At 44.2% G+C, this 19,111-nt stretch overlaps 8 protein-coding genes across 8 annotated transcripts; 4 read left to right on the forward strand and 4 right to left on the reverse strand.

Moving 5' to 3' along the window:
- Positions 1 to 719: 719 nt before the first annotated feature.
- Positions 720 to 1,469, forward strand: Bfra_000494 (putative citrinin biosynthesis oxidoreductase protein; the record flags this gene model as incomplete). Its single annotated transcript, XM_037330940.1, has 1 exon — positions 720 to 1,469. The coding sequence occupies one exon, from the start codon at positions 720 to 722 to the stop codon at positions 1,467 to 1,469; it is 750 nt and encodes a 249-aa protein (XP_037197273.1).
- Positions 1,470 to 1,861: 392 nt separating this feature from the next.
- Bfra_000495 (uncharacterized protein) lies at positions 1,862 to 2,334 on the reverse strand (the record flags this gene model as incomplete). Its single annotated transcript, XM_037330941.1, has 2 exons — positions 1,862 to 2,179; positions 2,242 to 2,334. The coding sequence occupies 2 exons, from the start codon at positions 2,332 to 2,334 to the stop codon at positions 1,862 to 1,864; spliced, it is 411 nt and encodes a 136-aa protein (XP_037197274.1).
- A 516-nt stretch (positions 2,335 to 2,850) lies between these two features.
- On the forward strand, positions 2,851 to 4,785 carry Bfra_000496 (putative 2-succinylbenzoate- ligase protein; the record flags this gene model as incomplete). The annotated part of the gene is made up of 3 exons (XM_037330942.1): positions 2,851 to 3,199; positions 3,258 to 3,553; positions 3,604 to 4,785. The coding sequence occupies 3 exons, from the start codon at positions 2,851 to 2,853 to the stop codon at positions 4,783 to 4,785; spliced, it is 1,827 nt and encodes a 608-aa protein (XP_037197275.1).
- A 935-nt stretch (positions 4,786 to 5,720) lies between these two features.
- Positions 5,721 to 6,624, reverse strand: Bfra_000497 (putative eukaryotic translation initiation factor 4e protein; the record flags this gene model as incomplete). The annotated part of the gene is made up of 3 exons (XM_037330943.1): positions 5,721 to 6,209; positions 6,282 to 6,353; positions 6,409 to 6,624. The coding sequence occupies 3 exons, from the start codon at positions 6,622 to 6,624 to the stop codon at positions 5,721 to 5,723; spliced, it is 777 nt and encodes a 258-aa protein (XP_037197276.1).
- Positions 6,625 to 7,610: 986 nt separating this feature from the next.
- Bfra_000498 (putative mpv17 pmp22 family protein) lies at positions 7,611 to 8,324 on the reverse strand (the record flags this gene model as incomplete). Its single annotated transcript, XM_037330944.1, has 3 exons — positions 7,611 to 8,002; positions 8,061 to 8,221; positions 8,314 to 8,324. The coding sequence occupies 3 exons, from the start codon at positions 8,322 to 8,324 to the stop codon at positions 7,611 to 7,613; spliced, it is 564 nt and encodes a 187-aa protein (XP_037197277.1).
- A 939-nt stretch (positions 8,325 to 9,263) lies between these two features.
- Bfra_000499 (putative mfs multidrug transporter protein) lies at positions 9,264 to 11,305 on the reverse strand (the record flags this gene model as incomplete). Its single annotated transcript, XM_037330945.1, has 6 exons — positions 9,264 to 9,602; positions 9,653 to 9,926; positions 9,987 to 10,300; positions 10,363 to 10,491; positions 10,552 to 10,790; positions 10,849 to 11,305. 6 exons carry the CDS (start codon positions 11,303 to 11,305, stop codon positions 9,264 to 9,266), a joined length of 1,752 nt encoding a protein of 583 aa, XP_037197278.1.
- Positions 11,306 to 13,122: 1,817 nt separating this feature from the next.
- Positions 13,123 to 14,139, forward strand: Bfra_000500 (putative mitochondrial peroxiredoxin prx1 protein). Its single transcript, XM_037330946.1, has 3 exons — positions 13,123 to 13,182; positions 13,377 to 13,700; positions 13,759 to 14,139. The coding sequence occupies exons 1-3, from the start codon at positions 13,160 to 13,162 to the stop codon at positions 14,099 to 14,101; spliced, it is 690 nt and encodes a 229-aa protein (XP_037197279.1). The 5' UTR covers positions 13,123 to 13,159; the 3' UTR covers positions 14,102 to 14,139.
- A 1,584-nt stretch (positions 14,140 to 15,723) lies between these two features.
- Bfra_000501 (putative kelch domain-containing protein) lies at positions 15,724 to 18,840 on the forward strand (the record flags this gene model as incomplete). The annotated part of the gene is made up of 1 exon (XM_037330947.1): positions 15,724 to 18,840. The coding sequence occupies one exon, from the start codon at positions 15,724 to 15,726 to the stop codon at positions 18,838 to 18,840; it is 3,117 nt and encodes a 1,038-aa protein (XP_037197280.1).
- Between the last annotated feature and the right edge of the window lie 271 nt (positions 18,841 to 19,111).

The raw sequence follows: 19,111 nt of genomic DNA on the forward strand, positions 1-19,111 counted from the left end.
AATAATCCAAAAGACTGAGAGTGCATCTCGTAGATTGAAATATCTCCAGACATTGAAAGCTTTTGATTATCAAACCGCAATTCGGACTATTGAACGCACTGCCTCGAGACTGCTGAGGTTACTAGCGAGAGAATCTCCCCACGCAATGTTGCTTCAACTTGTCCAGTTTTCTTATTCATCGGTTCGTATTGATTCATGTTGAAAATATCAAAAGCTCATCTTCTGGTTTTGAAATGCCATAGGTCTGCTTCGGACGTCTGAATAGATAAGGTTCAAGGTATGAAATCCGTGTGGTACTATTCCAGGGATGGAATTCCGCAAGGTGATCTGTGTTGGACCCTTACCTCCTTATCAGACCCCACCTCCCCGCCAATACTTCTTCGAACCCTCAATTCTATTGAAACGGACATCCGTATCATAATACTAACCATTTTTCCGGATGTATTGAGCTTGTTCATATGCTTTCATCGTTGATGAGATTTTCAGGATCAGCTTTCCATAAGTTTCTAAAACACGATCGAATGGTTGTCAAAGCACAATAGGAACGTAGCACAAAAGGCTACCTGTTCTAAATTTAGCATATCTTGATCTTACCTGTCATCAGCTCAAAAACTTGCACATTTATATCTCGTTCTCACCCAAGAATCATATCTTACTCCAAACTCTCCACAATATTCATCAATCTCCCGAACCACAAATTCCGCTATTCACAAGCAATAATGGTTGCACGCCACGATCCCACACTTGATCTACCCCGGTTACTCTGTCTCCACGGCGGGGGAACAAATGCTCGAATCTTTACCATGCAATGTCGCGCCCTCTCTTCCCATTTGAAACCTTACTTCCGTCTCATATTTGCCGAAGCACCCTTTGAATCTGGTGCCGGGCCCGATGTTACAAGTGTCTATGGAGATTTTGGACCTTTTAAACGCTGGCTGGGCTGGTTACCAGAACATGAAGTGATAGATACACGTGATGAGGTGATTGCTATCGAAGAGAGTATTGAGAAGGCAATGAAAGAGGACGATGCCAAAGGAGCTACCGGGGATTGGGTCGGATTGTTGGGATTCAGTCAGGGGGCGAAGATAGCTGGGAGCTTATTGTTGAGGAGGCAGATTAGAGAAGAAGGAGGAAGGGACTTGGAGGGACAGAATTGGAGATTTGCGGTTTTGATGGCTGGAAGACCGCCATTGATAAGTATGGAGAGAGATCAGGATAGATGGGGACCGGTGGATGAGAATGACGTTTTGACTTTGCCGACTATTCACGTTCATGGCTCCAAAGACCCGGGATTGGAATTACATCAAGAATTGCTAAAAATTTGGTGCGAGAAAGGAAGTGCGCAAGTGATTGCATGGGATGGCAATCATAGAATTCCGATCAAAACCGGAGATGTCGAAGCTGTGGTAAATCCACTGCTCGTACTGGCGGAAGAGCTGGGTGTTTTGACAGTTGATTTGCCTGTTTGATTCAGCCAAGCATCTGTCCCTTTGATCTTGGTTTACAGTCGAGCAGCGATGAAGCAAACATAGAAAGCGTTCACCTTAGACTATTTCTCTTAAAGAATCTATGCTCGTTTTTGAGCGCAAATGATTTTGACCAAAGTGATAAATTGGACATCGAGAAGCCGACTGAAATGGTCTAGGTAATGTATATGCTTAGGATTTCATTAAATGAAACGCTGCAATCTTTCGCTCAATGCGTTCGCTCTGTATATTCAAATCTGCCTTAAACTCCACAACCAAGCAATAGCATAAGCACACAGCTTCACAGTTGTTTTCTTCGACCACTCAATCTGCCAGTTTGCAATGATTTTCGAAGGAAGTATCTCGATCACCAGATAAAACATCAAATCCCTCTACTAAGGTCCACTTGCCTCAGCAACAACCGCTCCTTTGTCCTCTCCTTCCTCCTTTGCCTTTTGCCGTTCCTCTTCCTCGGGTGTCCTTGTCTTCAACTGTAGAGCATGAATGCCACCTTCTTTCGCCATCTCCTCTTTCAATAAAGCGTACACCATTCTATGTCTCGCAGGTTGCATCTTTTTGGTAAACGCCTCCGATACAATCTCGACTCGAAAATGGGTCTCATGAGACGTTGAACCAGCCATAGCTTGGTGATGTGAGTGTTTGGACGAATCATTGAATATTTCAAGACGGGTAGGTTTCAACTCTTCTGTCAGCTAGAATGATACGTTAGTGGAAACAATAAATAAAATAGAAATGAGGGGAGAAGGATACTCACTCGAGTGCGTATGATATCTTCATATGGAGTATTGGATGCCATGACTGTTGATAGATAGCGCCGTGAGACAGCGGGACGAATGATGCGAAGCATTAATCTATTGCTTCACAATAGATTGAGCAGATGTTAATGACGAATGTTTGATTGGAGCGCAAACTGTTCCAATATTTATTTGATTGTATGATACAATTATGTGTTGCATGACAGCCTCGCCAACTGTAGCAGGGATTAGGAAAGAGCCTTGTAGTTTTGAGGCTAGACTTTTATCTAAGAATCGGCCCGCATCGTCATCCGTCGTAGCCTTTCCCGAATCACAATTCTAGAACCTCGAAATCCATCTTCAGTCAAGAATGTTCAGATCCCTAGACCGTTTCTAGACTATCCATAAGATGTTGGCTATAGAAAAAGTGCATTTGTATTATAGTTTCAACGTAAGGTAGATGCAATAAGGATTACCTAAAAGCAAATCGATCTCGACCAATATACTACTTATCAATACGTTCCTCAGCAGCATCAACTCCACTCCGGACCTCGGACGATTAGCAGCATCTCTCGACAGGCCTCCTTGTAATTTGGTTTTATCTGCCATCCAATCAACCACCCTTACCAATGCCTCTCCACCGTCCTGTCGTCTCAATGTTCTGCAGCAGAAGATCACTGTCACTTCTACAACGAAACCCCTCAACATTCCTCCGTTCATTGTCCAAGACCCCCGCCACTCTATTCAGTGCAAGAATGGCATCCACGCTCCCAAGAATACCTCTCTTCGAAGCTATCTCAAGCCATGACCCCAAATCTATATCAGTAATACATTCAGCCTCTGGGAGACGGTTTACATATGGTCAATTATTACACGATGTAGCAGAAAGAAGAGACAAACTCTCGAACGAAGCTGGGCAAAAGGGATTAGAAGGGGAAAGAGTTGCTTTCCTTGTAGAAAATAGCTATGATTATGTGGGTGCGCAACCCAAAATATCCATACGCAGAAAGAACATAGATTAAGATAATATATATAGTGACTTTACTTTCCATCTTTGGTACACACTCTATAGCTGTCCCATTGTCCCCGGCATTTCCTGCACATGAATTACAATATATCTTGGACCAAAGCGAGGCTTCAATGTTGTTGTCTTCAACCAAATTCGAGAGCAAGGCTCAGGAAGTGATGAATACTGATCTGGAATCCAAACCAAAACATATTAAGCTTGAGAAAAAGCTTGAGAACTCAGACTATGGCAAAGTCACGTTGGAAGGGCCATCAGAGGGTAAAGGAGGCATGATGTTGTATACGTCAGGCACAACCAACAGACCTGTGAGCTTTCCCATTGTTATAGAATTTAAATGGTTACTTACAGATACCAGAAAGGAGTTTTGCTTCCTCAATCGGTCCTGACAGCACAATCAAAATCTCTGATCGAAGCTTGGAACTACAGTCCTCAAGATCATCTCCTTCATGTCCTCCCTCTTCATCATATTCACGGCACTGTAAATGCTATTCTTGCACCCCTGTTTACCGGTTCTACGATCGAGTTTCTCTTCCCATTCAACGCCACGGGCGTTTGGCAACGCTTCGCTGCCCCCTTCCTACCGGATACCCAAATCAAGGAACCCATTACGTTCTTTACAGTCGTCCCCACAGTCTATAATCGTCTTCTGAAAACCCACAAAGATCTCTCACCCGAACAACAATCTGCAGCAAAAGAAGCCGTCTCCCCCTCAAACCTCCGCCTCAACATCTCTGGCAGCGCCGCCCTTCCCACTCCCACCAAGAATGCTTGGTCCACCCTCTCCTCCAACAACATCCTTCTCGAACGCTATGGCATGACCGAAGTGGGCATGGCCCTCTCCTGTGGTCTGTCACCCACAGACCGCGTGGACGGCAGCGTAGGCTGGCCCCTCCCCACCGTCCAAGTCCGACTCGTCGATACCGAAACCAACGAAGTGATTGCTCCCGGCTCGGAACTCGACTCCAACGGTAAAGAACGCGATGGAGAGATCCAGCTCCGCGGCCCCACAATCTTCAAAGAATACTGGCGTAACCCAGAAGCCACACTCAAAGAGCACGTCGATGATCCCGATGGCGGCGGTCGCTGGTTCAAAACGGGCGATGTGGCTGTCCGTCGCCATGTTGACAGCGCGGGGAAGAGTGACCAGGAGTGGGCTAAAGGACCTATGTATTTCATCCGCGGTCGCAAATCAGCTGACATTATCAAATCCGGAGGGGAAAAAGTAAGCGCGCTTGAGGTAGAGCGGGAGATGCTATCGCTTCCCCAAATATCAGAATGTGCAGTCTGTGCCGTGCCATCGGGAAACTGGGGCCAAAAAGTTGGTGCGGTAGTAGTATTGAATGAAGAATTTCTAGAGGGAAAGAAATGGGGACCATTGGATATGAGAAGAGCGCTCAAGGAACGATTGGCGGGATATAAGATCCCGCAGGTGATGAGGGTCGTGGAGAGTATTCCAAGGAATGCAATGGGGAAGATCAATAAGAAGGTGCTTGTGAAGAGCGTTTTTGTAGATGATATTAGTGGAGATGAAATGTGAGAGGTGAGATTGTAACATAGAAGGGCTGGGGAAAGATATGAAATACGTTGTAGTATAGTACCCCCCATATATAAAAGATCGAATCAATTCATCACCGTTCCCATCTACAGAAGAGCACTTTGGGATTTGCCCTCAGTGTGGATGAGATTTAGCATTTCAACTTGTAAGATAGCTGATGTTAAAGTAGTAGAGGGTCAATCACAATTTCTGAGTAAGGTGTATACTTACAAGTGGAAGATAGATATATCATCTCTACTGTCCCTGTTTGTAACCGATCAGGATGCATCCTATAGACATTACATCACCTAAATATATCGATAAGCCGCTAACACAATGCTTCTAAAGAGAGGAGAGGACCGGGACAAGAACAACCATGCAAGCAGAAAATGAAAGTGCGATTCAGACGAAGACGCCCGCATAAGCAGACATACACTCATTGCCCCTTGCACAAACTTTAGATGAAAGACAGCAACAAGCACACCCATAACCACATACATCTTTCTCAACATACTTGCCTGGCATTCATTACAACGTTCATTTTTTCAATTGATATGTAACTTTGATTTTGCTAAATTCATGCTTCGCGCATCTCTATGAACACACCTCTGATATCTGAGCCTATATTGATTGCCCAGTGTAGAATAACGCCATGCATAAAATAACCACCACCAAAAGCGGTAGTGTAATAGCAGAGCAATAAAAACAATATGGCACAAATACTACTCCCCCATAGTTTTAAGAAGCCGATTTTAGGTATTTGTTGCCTTCAATAATGCTGCATGCAGATACTGCCATGAAAAAACCGGAAACCTTTGTTGAACCGCCATCCATTTAGCCCTAGCCTACTTCGTGGACCTTTATAGAAAAGAAATTCACGAAATCGTAACGCAGGCAAAGGAGAATCGTATCTCATCTCGTGTACATGTCGAAAGCGTCTAGACTGAGTGCTTAGCCTTCGCACGAGTGCTTCCACTGTGTGCACTATCGGTATGGCCAGAGAATTCAACTGCCTCAGAAGCTGGGAGCTTCAAGACTTCCTTAAACTTTTTGCCGATGTTCATCAGAACCTCTTTGCCCTTTTCGGCAGATCTTCCCTTTCCTCCAGCACCATTGCCATCTCCACCTCCAGGAATGCTCTTGCCGATTGTGCGAGTCCAGACACCAACACGGTAGAATCCCTTTCTGACGTTGACAACAACACCCATCACCTCTCCGTCATCCTCTTCTTCGAGAGTCTCTCCAATAGCTGCCAACATGACGTGGAGCCAAAGTTCATCAATAGGAACATTGCGCTTTTCCTTGAATTGATATGACCATTTTCCACCGTGCTTGTTTTGCTGATCCTCCCATTCCGGTCGAACGCCTTCCTTGAACAGATGGTAATCGGATTTGAGAGCGAGTTCAGAGGTTGGTGCGATATTGTTCTGCGGGAAAGAAAAGTTAGCAAAGTCAAAAGACGATAGACAAAGACACAACACTTCAAGCATTATACTTACGTAGACACCCCAAAATTCCTCAACAGAGTTGAAGGTGATGACTTCTTTCAAGAGATCATTCCAGTTGTCACCCTATATTTGAAGTCAGCATGGTCGACCTAAAAAGACCTTGTGGTAGAAGAACAACCTTTCCACTGGGTGGCTTTGTGAACCACAAAGTCCATTTGTTCATCAAAGGATGCTTGACGTTGAAGTTATCCTTATCATGAAAAACAGTAATTTGTTCACCATCTGTGGCTGGCTTGGTGTTCTCATTCGAATTGCTGGCTCCTTCAGGTGAGACTGGAATAGTTGACAAGTCAACTTGTTCACCAGTTGGTGCTTGTGCTGCGACGGCTGCCATGTTTGTATTATGTTTGAATGTGTGGTAGGATCTAGTGTCTGATGGATCGTAAAGGGGAGGAGAAAGAAGAGTTGAGTTGGAATAAAGTCAGTGCTGAAAAGATTCCTAGAGTTGATGTGATGTGCTATTGCAGAATTGAATGCGAGGCTAGTCGAAATTCTATTTCCGTGGCGGGGTGATGAGTGAATGGATAATAGCAAAGGCAAAAGAGTCTTGAGACGATTATGCTCGGTTCACTTTCTTTTGATTCGATAGACTTGTTGCTCCAGGCAAATTGTCTACTTTATATGTATTGAGATTATCGGAGTTCTTCCGATTTAGTATTGTAGGAGTGGGTTTGCTTTGGCTGTTAGCACTTTCTTCAATTTTTTGAAGTTGCGATGCGACTAGACTAGACTTGCAATTAGAGGTGGTGGGTGGTGGTGGCCCTTGCTGTTTTGAAAAAGCTCGGCTGGAACCCTTGATGCTTACTAAGAAGACCATCACGTGAATCACTGGCATTTGGGCATTGGCCGCTGTTTTGGTTGGGCCATTCCTGAAAACTTGATATGCAGAAATTTATTAAAACTTTGGAGATACTTGAAAGCAATCCAAATGGGAGAATAGATAGAAGATGACTTACAGAAGATTTGAAGCAACAAACTACTCAGTATACACATATAATTCGCGACTATATGGGAGCAAGTCGAAGAATATTCCACTATCAGATATCAGATAGCGGGATCCAACATACGTCACCGATCAATCAACACCATCACAAAAATTATGTAGAAAATCATTGACCCCTTCCCAAATGCATTCATTGTTTTATATATGATCTAGACTATCTATATTCGTAATACAACTGAAGCCAATCCTAAACGCCTCGCTATGATATGATGCAGTACTTTTAAAAGTCTATCCAGTCGAGATCTTGTGAAATCCATCAAATCGCCATTGGCCAGAGTGTATAACGAATCCCGATTTGTAACCATGATGTACATTTTCTAAAGTTCTTTGACCTTCTCTACCACTTTCTCAACTGTGACTTCCGTACTACGTCCGTTCAAGTAACTGAGGTAGCAGTTCCAGCCCAAGGAGACGATGTTGACAACCAAGACTCTGTGCTCAAGAGGAACAAGTTTGAAGTTGACAGCTTGAACAGCAGGCCAGATCATGTAATTCTTTTGGAGAGCGGTAGAGTAGTTGGCTTCGATCTTCTTCTTTGGATCGGTTCCTTCGAGGACGGACATGGTGGTAAGGAACAAGCCCAAGTTGATAGGGGCAACAATGCATTGATCGGCTGCGACTCGAGCTGCCATTTCGAGGTTCTTGTTCTTCAAGACAACATGGTTTTGGAGGAATTTGAACCAGTTGGTAGCGATCGGACCAAAGATAGCTAAAAAGGTTTTGTTAAAATCTCTTCCCGATGTTGTTTTGAGCTCTTTTCTACATACCACCACCGTAAAGTGCCATGCGACCTGTGCGAGCAATTTCATGGTCTTTAATACCCTTCTTTTCAACTAATTGTTGTGCCAATACATCTCCAGTTGCAAAGAGGACTGCCGATGTCACACTTTGAGTAAGGACAGGGCGAGCTGCCAACTTCATCTGGTACCTGTTACATTAATGTTAGCTATCGATCATAGAGATCTGAGACAAAAAGAAGTATGATATCAGCGGTTGCATAAAAGATAAGGAAATACCTACCAGCGCAACATTTTGACTGTGGAGTTTGTAAACTTTGATGTAGTTTTGAGGTTGTGCCTAGGTATCCCTATTATATAAATCCAGAAGCTGATGAACAAGTTTGTAAAAATCAGTTCGGATTGGAGGTAAATGTTGTGTTTTTCCAGATCAATTCAGACCGATAGTTGGTAGCAGATACCTAATAAATAAATTGTTATCCTTGGCCGAAGATCTCCATCAGGGTCTGATAACGCTAGCAAGGTCAGTACTGTCCTCGAGCCGACTTCGGCTACTTGTCGGACCTCTCGAATTTCATAAATTTGGAAATCCCCAGGTTGCGGAGAAGAATGCTTATATATTATTCTCCAATGTCTCTGATTTTGTTACAAGCTAGTGAATCTTGAAGCTTGATATTGAACTAGTACTAGTGTTTTCCGACGAATGGGGTTAATAACATGAAGAAGCTACCAAAAAGGGGTCAGTTTAAGTATACACCAGCTGGTAGGATTGAACAAGGAATGTGTAAAGTCTAGATACAAAGCACTGGAGCCAAAAATTGTCTTTTCTTGTTAATCATTGCAGCATCAATGCTCAGACTTCATTTCATAAGGTATATACAATTTGCACCTATTCTCTCCCTATGTACGTATAGCATATCTCATTATCTTCGTGTGTATCTTTACTTTCCTCTATTGTCCTATGTTTTTTCCCTCGGAGGATTCTTCTTCATGTGACTAAATCTTTTTTCCACATGCTCAAATATCTCCATCATATCTTGAGGCCTTGCATGACCTCAGTAGTTGCTGCGCACATATCCAATTATCCCAATAATTTATAGCCTCTTCGGCCAAGGTCATGTATCATAAATCGTAAATTCGAAACGCTTTTTTCCGAAAAGAATAATAGCAAATAACTTTTTAGCGTCACTGACGTGATTACCCAACAGCATTAACTGTTTTGCTTGGGCAAAGCTACATAATTTCGCTTGCGAACTTGCTTCTTAAGCGAATGGTCGGTCCGTAAATGGTCAATACCCAAGGTACGATGGTCAATAGCGCTCCAATTCCACCAAGTAAAGATGCTGCTCCTTGAAACGTAATATTGTTGAACATTATACTTGCAATGAGAGGGAATATACCGCCTAGAACATTCCGACAGAAACTCTGGGCCGCGAGAGCAGATGACGCATATCGATGATAAGTATCTGCGAGGTAGTTGAAAGTTGCCAGATATATCGAGTATATTCCCATAGTTGCGCAGCCGATGGCAAGAGTTGGGACTATCCAAGGAATTGAAGAGAATTGTGTCCACTTAAACATTGTAAGCCAATTGAACAATAACTGGAAGATACATCACTTACGCCGAACCAGAAAAGACCAATAGGCAGCAAAGCCGATTGAAAACAAGCGAAGTACAGTCTTGCCTCGGGAGACGAGAGATCGATTTTTCTTCGAATTATGCCTGGACTTTTGGCGCTGTTGGACGACCATTTGAGATACCCAATGAGCCATTGCTCTTGATAGATAGAAATGAAAGTAGATATTGTTGCTCCGATCGACATAGCTGCAAACACAGCGCCGGATTGTTGAAGGTTAAACCCGTGAGAAGTCTCAAACACTAGGGGAACTGAGCCACTAAAAGTATGCAGTGTTAGCAGATAAAAACAGACTTTTTAGAGCTAGCTTGATACTTACAAGGTCAAATAGAGCACTGCCCAAGCAAAGGCAACCCATAAGCTGAAGAAGAATACTACTGACTCTGTGAATAGAAGATGAAAAGGGCGGTAGACGGAAATTTTAATCATTTGCAAGAGCGATTCTCTTTCTTCGTCTGACTTGACCTTCCATCTGATTCGCTGCGACTCATATTTTTCACCTGATGCCGACGTTGGCATATCAATGCCAAAGAAGCCAGCCTCCTCTCGTTCTTCGTACCACTTGTTCAAACATCTTGCTTTCTTGCTCAATAGTATGCTACCTCTCGTTTCTGGAAAGAAAAGTATTATGGCCTACATGAGACGCACATCAGCATCTTCTTCGGTTAACTTCGGAGTTGAGTCAAAATACGCACAATAAGCAGGAGCCCATTTGTAATAACTTGTACCCAGAATACCCACCGCCATGATGTGTTCTGCGCAATAAAGCCGCTCACCAATGGGCCAAAGCCAGTGCCGAAAAGTGCTGCCCCCGAGAATAAGGACTAATTTCAGGTTAGCTGGAAACGACTTTCTTCACGACTTCAAAGTAGGCATCTATTTACCATAGACGTGTTTCGACCCTCCTTGTGATGAATATCGCTTATGACTCCACCAACCATTGTTGAAAATACAGAACTCCCACAACCAACAAAGAATCTGGCGACAAGCATGCCAGGATAAGATCGAGTCACAGCACAGCAAATTTGAGTGATAAAAAATAGCAAGCCGGAAGCTATGAAAATTGGCTTCCGACCATTCAGCTCGGAAAATGGGGCCAGGGCCATCGGAGCGATAGCGAACCCTTTGTGGTAAGATTAGCTAGCTGTATGCTTATCATATATCTCCAAAATTATACTAACCAAAGCAGAAAGTGGTGATTCCAACCAGAATCGCAATGTCTGAAACATGCCAGTATTCAGACATTTGCTTAACAGCTGGCGAATATGCACCGGCGGTGAAGGCTGTAAGCATGGTGGCTATACAAGAAAGGAAGACGGTAAATCGTTTGCGACTTTCTGGCCAGTCGAACGGTGAAGTGTACTTCTTCAATTGTGGCCGTGGTGGTGCTGTTGCCGAAGAACCGTCGGATGAAACGTTACTCGTCGGCGAAGGGATCAATGTTTCGAACGTTAGATAATGATAAATGATCGGACTTGACGAATGAAGCGCGCTCTGCGTTGCTGGATATACTGCAGGCTGAACAGCGAGCTCGCACCTTTTCTGGCCATCGTCCTCGAAATCGGTTGTTGAGTCAGATATTGAGGTTTGCCTGCTAGGATCACCACGGGACGACATATTCAATTCTGCTTCGCCCATTCTTCGTTGCTCCAGACTATAGAGACAAGTGAATGTCTCCAATGGATACTCAGATTGGAATTCGATGGCGATAAATATTAAGCATTAGATAGAAGATATAAACACGATGTAGTCTGAGAAAAGAAAACAATGACTCAATGGAAACAAAATAGCAATGACCGGCATTGAGTAGAGATATGTATGAAAGCAATACTCCCTGGTACCTATTCCCGTTGAAGCTATAACAAGCCTATGAAGGCTTTACCGCGGATCTCAATGAATTAAGCCATGAGGAGTTAGATGACCCGTCTCTAGTTCGAGAATTGGCTGCAGAGATGCGGATTTTACACCGAATTTTCAAATGTGAGTTGTTATTCCCGAACGGAAAGTATATTTTATGGTGGGTTGGTGGATTGGTCACGATGAAAGTGGTAGGTGTGGCGGACTGGTGGATCGGTCTCTTTCGGAGAAGTGGAGTATTAGAAAATCAAGATGGGGAACTTGGCTGTCAATTGCGGACAATATCACGTTTGAACCCTACTTCACGTGATAGATTGATATATGGGATGGCTGAAAATGGAGGGAAAAAGAGGAATATGAACACTATCATTGCGCCTCCACCCAATCAATTGGTAATAACAATCCAGTATCTCAAGATTCGATAAGATGTATTGTAAACCATTAACAGAATCCAATCTTCGTTGTCCTTTCCTGATGGATATTCTCCGGTGATCGATGGTCATGCGAACCATAGGTAGATAGCTGAATGTTACCTCAGCTCTTTCGTGAAGAAGTGGTGAACGACTAGGTAAATTTCTTCTGGATGACAGACAGTGATTGTCTCGAATACGATCAGACAATATGGGCAAGTTGCCACAAGAAAAAGGAAAGCAATTATTATTATCGGCATTTGAGAACGACAAGGAGATTCTATGATTGCCGACACTTTCCAACTGTCGTGTAGAGACTGCTTGCCGCCAATATTCTTATATACATAGAACTACCTACATAGTACTCCACAATATGGAATTATACTTTCGGGGACCTAGGTGGGTAGGTGTGTGTGGTAGGTGTGGTTGGCATAAACACCCTTCAGGTAAATCAATACTTCACTTAAAGTTTGACGTCGACTTCACCGCATCGTTCGATTCTTTTAGTGGATTATGTCAGTAATGCCTCCAACCAGAGGTACAAAGTTGTGTTCACACCACGCATGGAGCACAATGAAGGGAGGAGGGGTCTCAGTCTCCAGTTCTCAGCCTTACAAGCATTCCACCCTCACACTTATTATAATCGGTGAAAAGAGAAAAACAAAGACTTGATGCTTCTTTCGGCCTGAGTGCTGTTGTCCTTATGCTATTGGGTCGTCTCCATCTTTTGCGTCTGTCCCGTCCCGTCAGATCCCGCTTCCTTGGGACCATTTTTCTCTGTGCGAACAATGATGGTATTATTGATTCTCAAAAAGGGCGAAGTGTAATTTTGACATTGTTACAAAGCCAAACCCTTCTCGTTCCTTAGAGTTCTGATACAGAAATGATAAGCCTATCAGATAATCCGGATGTACCCCTCTCTAAACCACATCCGGCTTGAAGGCTTGTCAAGCTCAGACAAGGTCGATGGCGTGATAGCTACGTGCTACAATTTTCTCTTCTACCCCTCCTAATTCTTACGATGGCGACACTTTGATCAATGATTAAGTAATACTAAGGCATCATTCAATTGAACGGACTAAGTGAATAGGTTCCTTCTTGATAAACCCCCCAACTCCTCCCTCCTCTTCCTTCATTCTCTCCATCTCTACTAATACTTTGATATCAACTACATTGTACAAATAACCCCAATACTACCTCATCAACCCCTCAACAAACATTCAAAATGGCTGAAGAGAGACCAACCCCGTAAGTTTACCTCTCGATTCCCCGCGATGGATATATCCTTCAAACTGAACTTCAATCTCTTGATACAAATGTTACGATTGTCTCTATTTGGCGACAAGTCGCATGCCAAAATCAAGAAGTATTAAAGGCCTTCTCGTGCGCAATGTGCAACTTCACTATTATGCATCTTTGGACTCTACTAACATTGCACAAAGCCTCCGTCTAGGATCCATCGCCCCAAACTTCAAGGCGGAGACGACTACTGGCCCAATCGATTTCCATGAGTTTATTGGTGACAAGTGGGTTGTCTTGTTCTCCCATCCTGAGGACTACACACCCGTTTGCACCACTGAACTCGGCGCTTTCGCAAAACTCGAGCCTGAATTCACCAAGCGCGGCGTGAAGCTCATTGGTCTTTCTGCAAACACAATTGAATCACACGGTGGATGGATCAAGGACATTGATGAGATCTCCGGAAGCAAGCTTACCTTCCCAATCATTGGTGACAAGGAGCGAAAGGTCGCCTATGCATATGACATGTAAGCACGATCAACCATTTCTCTACGACTTTGAAATATGTGCTGATAAAAAAACTAGGCTCGACCACCAAGATATCACCAACGTTGACTCTAAGGGTATTGCATTTACCATCCGATCTGTTTTCATCATCGACCCAAAGAAGACAATCCGCCTCATTCTCTCTTACCCAGCTTCCACTGGTCGTAACACTGCCGAGGTTCTCCGTGTTGTTGACTCTCTTCAAACTGGTGATAAGCACCGCATCACCACTCCTATCAACTGGGTTCCAGGTGATGACGTAATTGTCCACCCTGGTGTCAAGAATGAGGAGGCCAAAACCCTCTTCCCAGAATTCCGCACCGTCAAGCCATATCTTCGATTCACTCCTTTGCCAAAGGAGAAGACATCTGCGGCAGAGTAAATGTCGCGTGAAGCGAAATTATGAATTGATGAAGGGGCTTTCTCGATCAAATGACAGGTATGGAAAATAATGATTAAATCGGCGACTAGCTCAATAAAGTCTCCCTTTTGGATGACTTTTTGAGGATACTCTAAATTAGAACAAGCAAATAAAAAGAAAGAAAAAAAAAATATCAAAAGCCTGATTACTATCTCACATCACAGTCCGAGTGATTTGCATACATGAATTACAATTTGTTTTTACGAATCATCGTCCGTATTGATTCACATCCCATTACCTAGGTAGATATTTTGTCTAATTTTCTTCCGAAATATTTTCGATGTGCTGTAAACAGGTACATACAGAGATGATCCAACGTGCGCTTCTATGTATCAGTCTTATATTGTCATCAGGAGGCAAGTTCGAGGTAAGATACTACCTATAAGCATGATAAGTGACTCTCAACGGTCTACTCACGGAGTACGTACCTAGATAGGTCTCCCGCATCGGGTGGCCTACCAAGCCTGCCTACCTATCTCGTACCGATATCTTCCTGGTAAATAATAATCAATCTGAAGCAGATGGGGCTAACATTTCTCCTCTTTAAACTTTCTTCAAGACTTCAATCTGCTAAATACCCAATTGCATATACAGATTTGTATGGACTTTATATTATTTCTAGAAACATTCAGACCCTCCTATGTGCGATTAATTTCCTCTGCATGAAACAAGCAACACGTGGGAATCTGCACCACTATCACTATCGGATGAACCTTATATTCCTACCCCCAAGGAGTACTTCTGAGCAATCATATTCACGCTCTGACAGGTCCGAGCAACTACAAGGCTGTTCTACAGTTTCGAAGATTGATAAACCAACAAAGGAACAACAAACCGTGCATGTACATTCCAATCAATAATATCAAGATTCACAAAGAAAAAATCTAAAGGGGAAAAGCAACTGGGATTTATATTGTCAAAATTCGAACACTTCGAGATCGGCATACTAAGAGTTAGGAAGTGGGCTGGAACCGCAGAAATTCCTTTTTCCTCGCTTCGAGAGGTATCAATTTTCCAAATAAGGCGGAGATTAGGAAAATTGGCTTTTTAGCTGGGACAAGGCGCGTTTGTGTAGAGAGTTCTGGTACCGATAAGTGCGAGGTGTGTGAGACTATTGAGTTCGGCTTGCTATCCGATCTGACACAATAGGCCCCTAGAACCCCCTAAGATTTCGGCGGAAATACTACATCGAGAAGAAAAAGGGTCAATCATTCGATTACTGCCGGCTTCCAGGCAAGCCGTCGCTACAGGTTACCTGCATCGTACACTCTACAAACTGTTCTGCGGAAGAACGATCGATTGTCCCCGTTATTCTTCTTGTGTAATCTGTGCGGCGAGTGGATCTCCTATCCTCTCCTGAGTCCTTACACCCCAAACGAGAAATAGTTTCTGACCCTTGGATTACATTTCGGGAGATCTTGACAAGGCCGAGTATAATTTTGGGGAAAGCCCTTGTTGTTTTTTTGAGCACTCTTAAGGTAAGCTTCAATATCCACACGCACGTCAAAATGACATCTGTTGTTGGTGATATCTCTTTGTGACTGTTGATGAATTGCTTTTTGTCTTTCGCAGCATGATTCAACATGTCGGATCCGCTAACCCTTCGACCAAAAGACTCAATAGAGTCATTATACGTCTCCGAATCTTCGACTGACGACGAGGGCTTAGACTTCAGGGGGGAGTCAGAGAAGACTGACGGCGCTTTTCTTACGGGTGTGCGAAGGGGACTCAAGAAGCTAGGATCTGTTTCCGGTAGCCGTGGTCGACCTTTCAATATTCAAACAAGCAAAAGTTCTACGCCAGACCTCTATCCACGCTCAGCAAGTACCGACCAATTCTTGCTGTCGCAGAATGAAAAGAAGTTGAGCGGTGCGAATCTCGAAAAGCCTCTCCCAACCTTGCCCACGACACCTACATCCCCTATCATCGAAGATACTACAGGAGATCCCCCTGACACACCAAAAGCTTTAGAGGGTATGTCACGACCAGCTGCGACCGGTAGTCGAGCCAGCACGTTGGATTCTTCGAGCGCTTTCCAACCCCAATCCGGTGGATTCAAGTCGGTCTCGGGTACATACACGACGGATATGAACAATAGTCAAACTAGTCTTGCTACTCCAGGCAGGCAAGATGGAGGTGAAGGGGCAGAGGAGAATCGAGAAAACGTTATGACACCAAAGAGCAACGGGCCTCCGTCGGCAGCACCATCTCCAGCACAACAACCTCGCCCTTCGGTCGCAAGCGTAGCTGGTACTTCTGGAGCAACGCCATCGACGCATTTGTCAGGACTTATGTGCAACGTACATCGAACTACTGGAAAGGAACCTCACCCATTGGTTGGGGCTACAACTACAATTTTGGGCGATAAACTTTACGTATTTGGCGGTCGAATTTTATCACGAACACGCCCTTCCCTAACAGCCGACTTATATGAACTTGATTTAATACAGCGACATTGGACAAAGGTTGAGACTACTGGAGATGTACCACCGCCAAGATACTTTCACAGCGTATGCGCGCTTGGCGATACCAAACTGGTGTGCTATGGGGGAATGTCCCCAGCTCCACCACAGAACCAGGCTCAGATGGCTGCCTCGGCGCAAAGTGGGCAGGATTCCCAGCCGGAGGTAGTCGTAATGTCTGACATTTATATATACGATGCGCCATCAAGAACATGGAGTTTTATACCGACGAACGATACACCACAGGGGAGATATGCTCACTGCGCTACTGTTCTTCCTTCGTCAGCAGCATTTGCATCTGTGAATGCCCCTTCTTCTGCCTTACATCACAATCCTCAAGGGCCAAATCCTAATCAAGGTATTATTGGGGTGAATATAGATGGTACTGGCGGTGCCGAAATGGTTGTTGTGGGTGGTCAAGACAGTGCAAATCATTATATCGAGCAAATTAGCGTCTTTAATCTACGAAGTCTCAAGTGGACTAGTACTCAACAGCTTGGAAAAAGTTGTGGGGCGTATCGTAGTGTCGTGGCGCCTCTTCCAGGTCATGTCTCTGCCAAAATAGGCAAGGCTACACCTAATAAACTAGATCATGGTGGCACTACTCCAGATTCAAGAGAACCTGGGTCATCAATGCTGATATATTCCAATTACAACTTTTTGGATGTTAAACTAGAGCTACAAGTTAGAGCATCTGATGGAACCTTGGCAGAAAAGCCTATGCACGGGTCATTTTCTCCTCCCGGGCTTCGATTTCCAAATGGTGGCGTTATAGACACCAATTTTGTTGTCAGCGGGACTTATCTCACTTCTTCAAAACAGGAGTATGCATTATGGGCTCTTGACTTACGGACTCTTACGTGGAGTCGCATTGATGCTGGCGGCAGTGTTTTTAGTCAAGGAAGCTGGAATCGTGGTGTTCTGTGGAATCGAAGGAATACATTTGTTATACTTGGCAATCGAAAACGAAGTCTTGTGGAAGATTATAATCACAGACGCATAAACTTTTCGAACGTCTGCATGGTTGAGCTCGAGGCTTTTGGTTTGTATGACAATCCTCGGAAGGCAGCACCAATGTCGGGTTTTGTTTCGGCCAGTTCACCTTTCGCAACCCCTTCATTAAATATCAATAGCAAAGCGGGATGGAATGCGGGCGGGCGCACACTTTCCAAAGCGGCAGAGGAACTAGGCCAAAGTGCCTTGGCTCTTAGAGAGTTGGCCGACATGGACATTCTTTGTGTTGGTGGCGAACGTATACCAGTCAACTCTCGCATTATTGCAAGAAGATGGGGGCCATATTTCGTTCAACTACTTCGCGAGGGCACAGCAACGCAAGACGGTAACGACACCGCCACCCTACGTCCAGAAGGCGTCTTTCGACATAATCAAAGCAGGAATAGCAGTGTTACTATCACACCTAGTCTCGGTGCACAATCATCAAATCTCTCCACTACATCAACATTGAATAGCTCTTCCATATCGGATCCCGCCTCTTTGGCTCTTCCTCCCGACTCGACTGCTTTGCCACCTAATTCTAGACCGCGGACACTTTACCTGCCTCATACACAACTCACACTTCAAGCTCTACTTCATTTCCTGTATACATCGTCTCTTCCACCAAACAATTCTACACTCTGCACTCCACAGATACTCTGTAGTCTATTGCAATTAGCACGTCCATACAAGATCGATGGGCTACTGGAAGCTGTTGTGGAGAGGTTGCATGGTGTTTTGGACAGTAGGAACGCTGCAGCAGTTTTCAATGCTAGTGCAATGGCTGCTGGGGGTGGTCGCTCTACTTCAACACCATCAGATATAGCAGATCCCTGGAGTCTCAACAGACTGTCAAATGGAGCCGAGACCTTAATGCAGCTTGGATTGGATAACGAATTAGGATATCAAGGGCAGCAATCTTTGCGAATCAATACCAGTGTAGGTAATCTTGGAACTGGCCAAGGAGGCAGAAGACAGGACGACGAGGAAAGTATGAGTGCGACAAGTAGTGCCGCAAGTGATATCAGCGGAAGCGACCTGAGTGGAAGCATGAGTGCATCAGAATCTGGCAGGATTGAAAGCGCAGGGGAAATTTGGAGGGGCGATATTAGTGCAGTTATTGGACTACAGAAGAGAGGTCTCCGGGGTTTGATGGAAGGCAGAAGACTTCGCGAGAGAGGCACAAGTGCGAGCGTGAGCGGACCTTCGTCCCAAAGAGTAGGACTGGGGATCGGAAACAATTAATATGCAAATAGCTATCACGCTTTATGAAGATTTATGACAATATTTAATGATTGCTCTATTATTTGGCGTTATCTTATATCTCGAAGTTGTTTCGGACCTCTCATTAGGTCTATTGGTCTATTATAACCAATGACTCTTAAAGGAAAAGCTCACTTTGTTCCCTAAAATACTTTGTACATTTTTCTAGTGTTTTGGGTGAATTTCAAAATTCACATGTTACATGCACCGTGGCTTAGGCCACTACGTCACCGCTTTCAAACCCCACAATCAC

The sequence above is a fragment of the Botrytis fragariae genome (assembly GCF_013461495.1).
Source record: "Botrytis fragariae strain BVB16 chromosome Unknown tig00000001, whole genome shotgun sequence".
Classification (NCBI taxonomy): Eukaryota; Fungi; Ascomycota; class Leotiomycetes; order Helotiales; family Sclerotiniaceae; genus Botrytis; species Botrytis fragariae.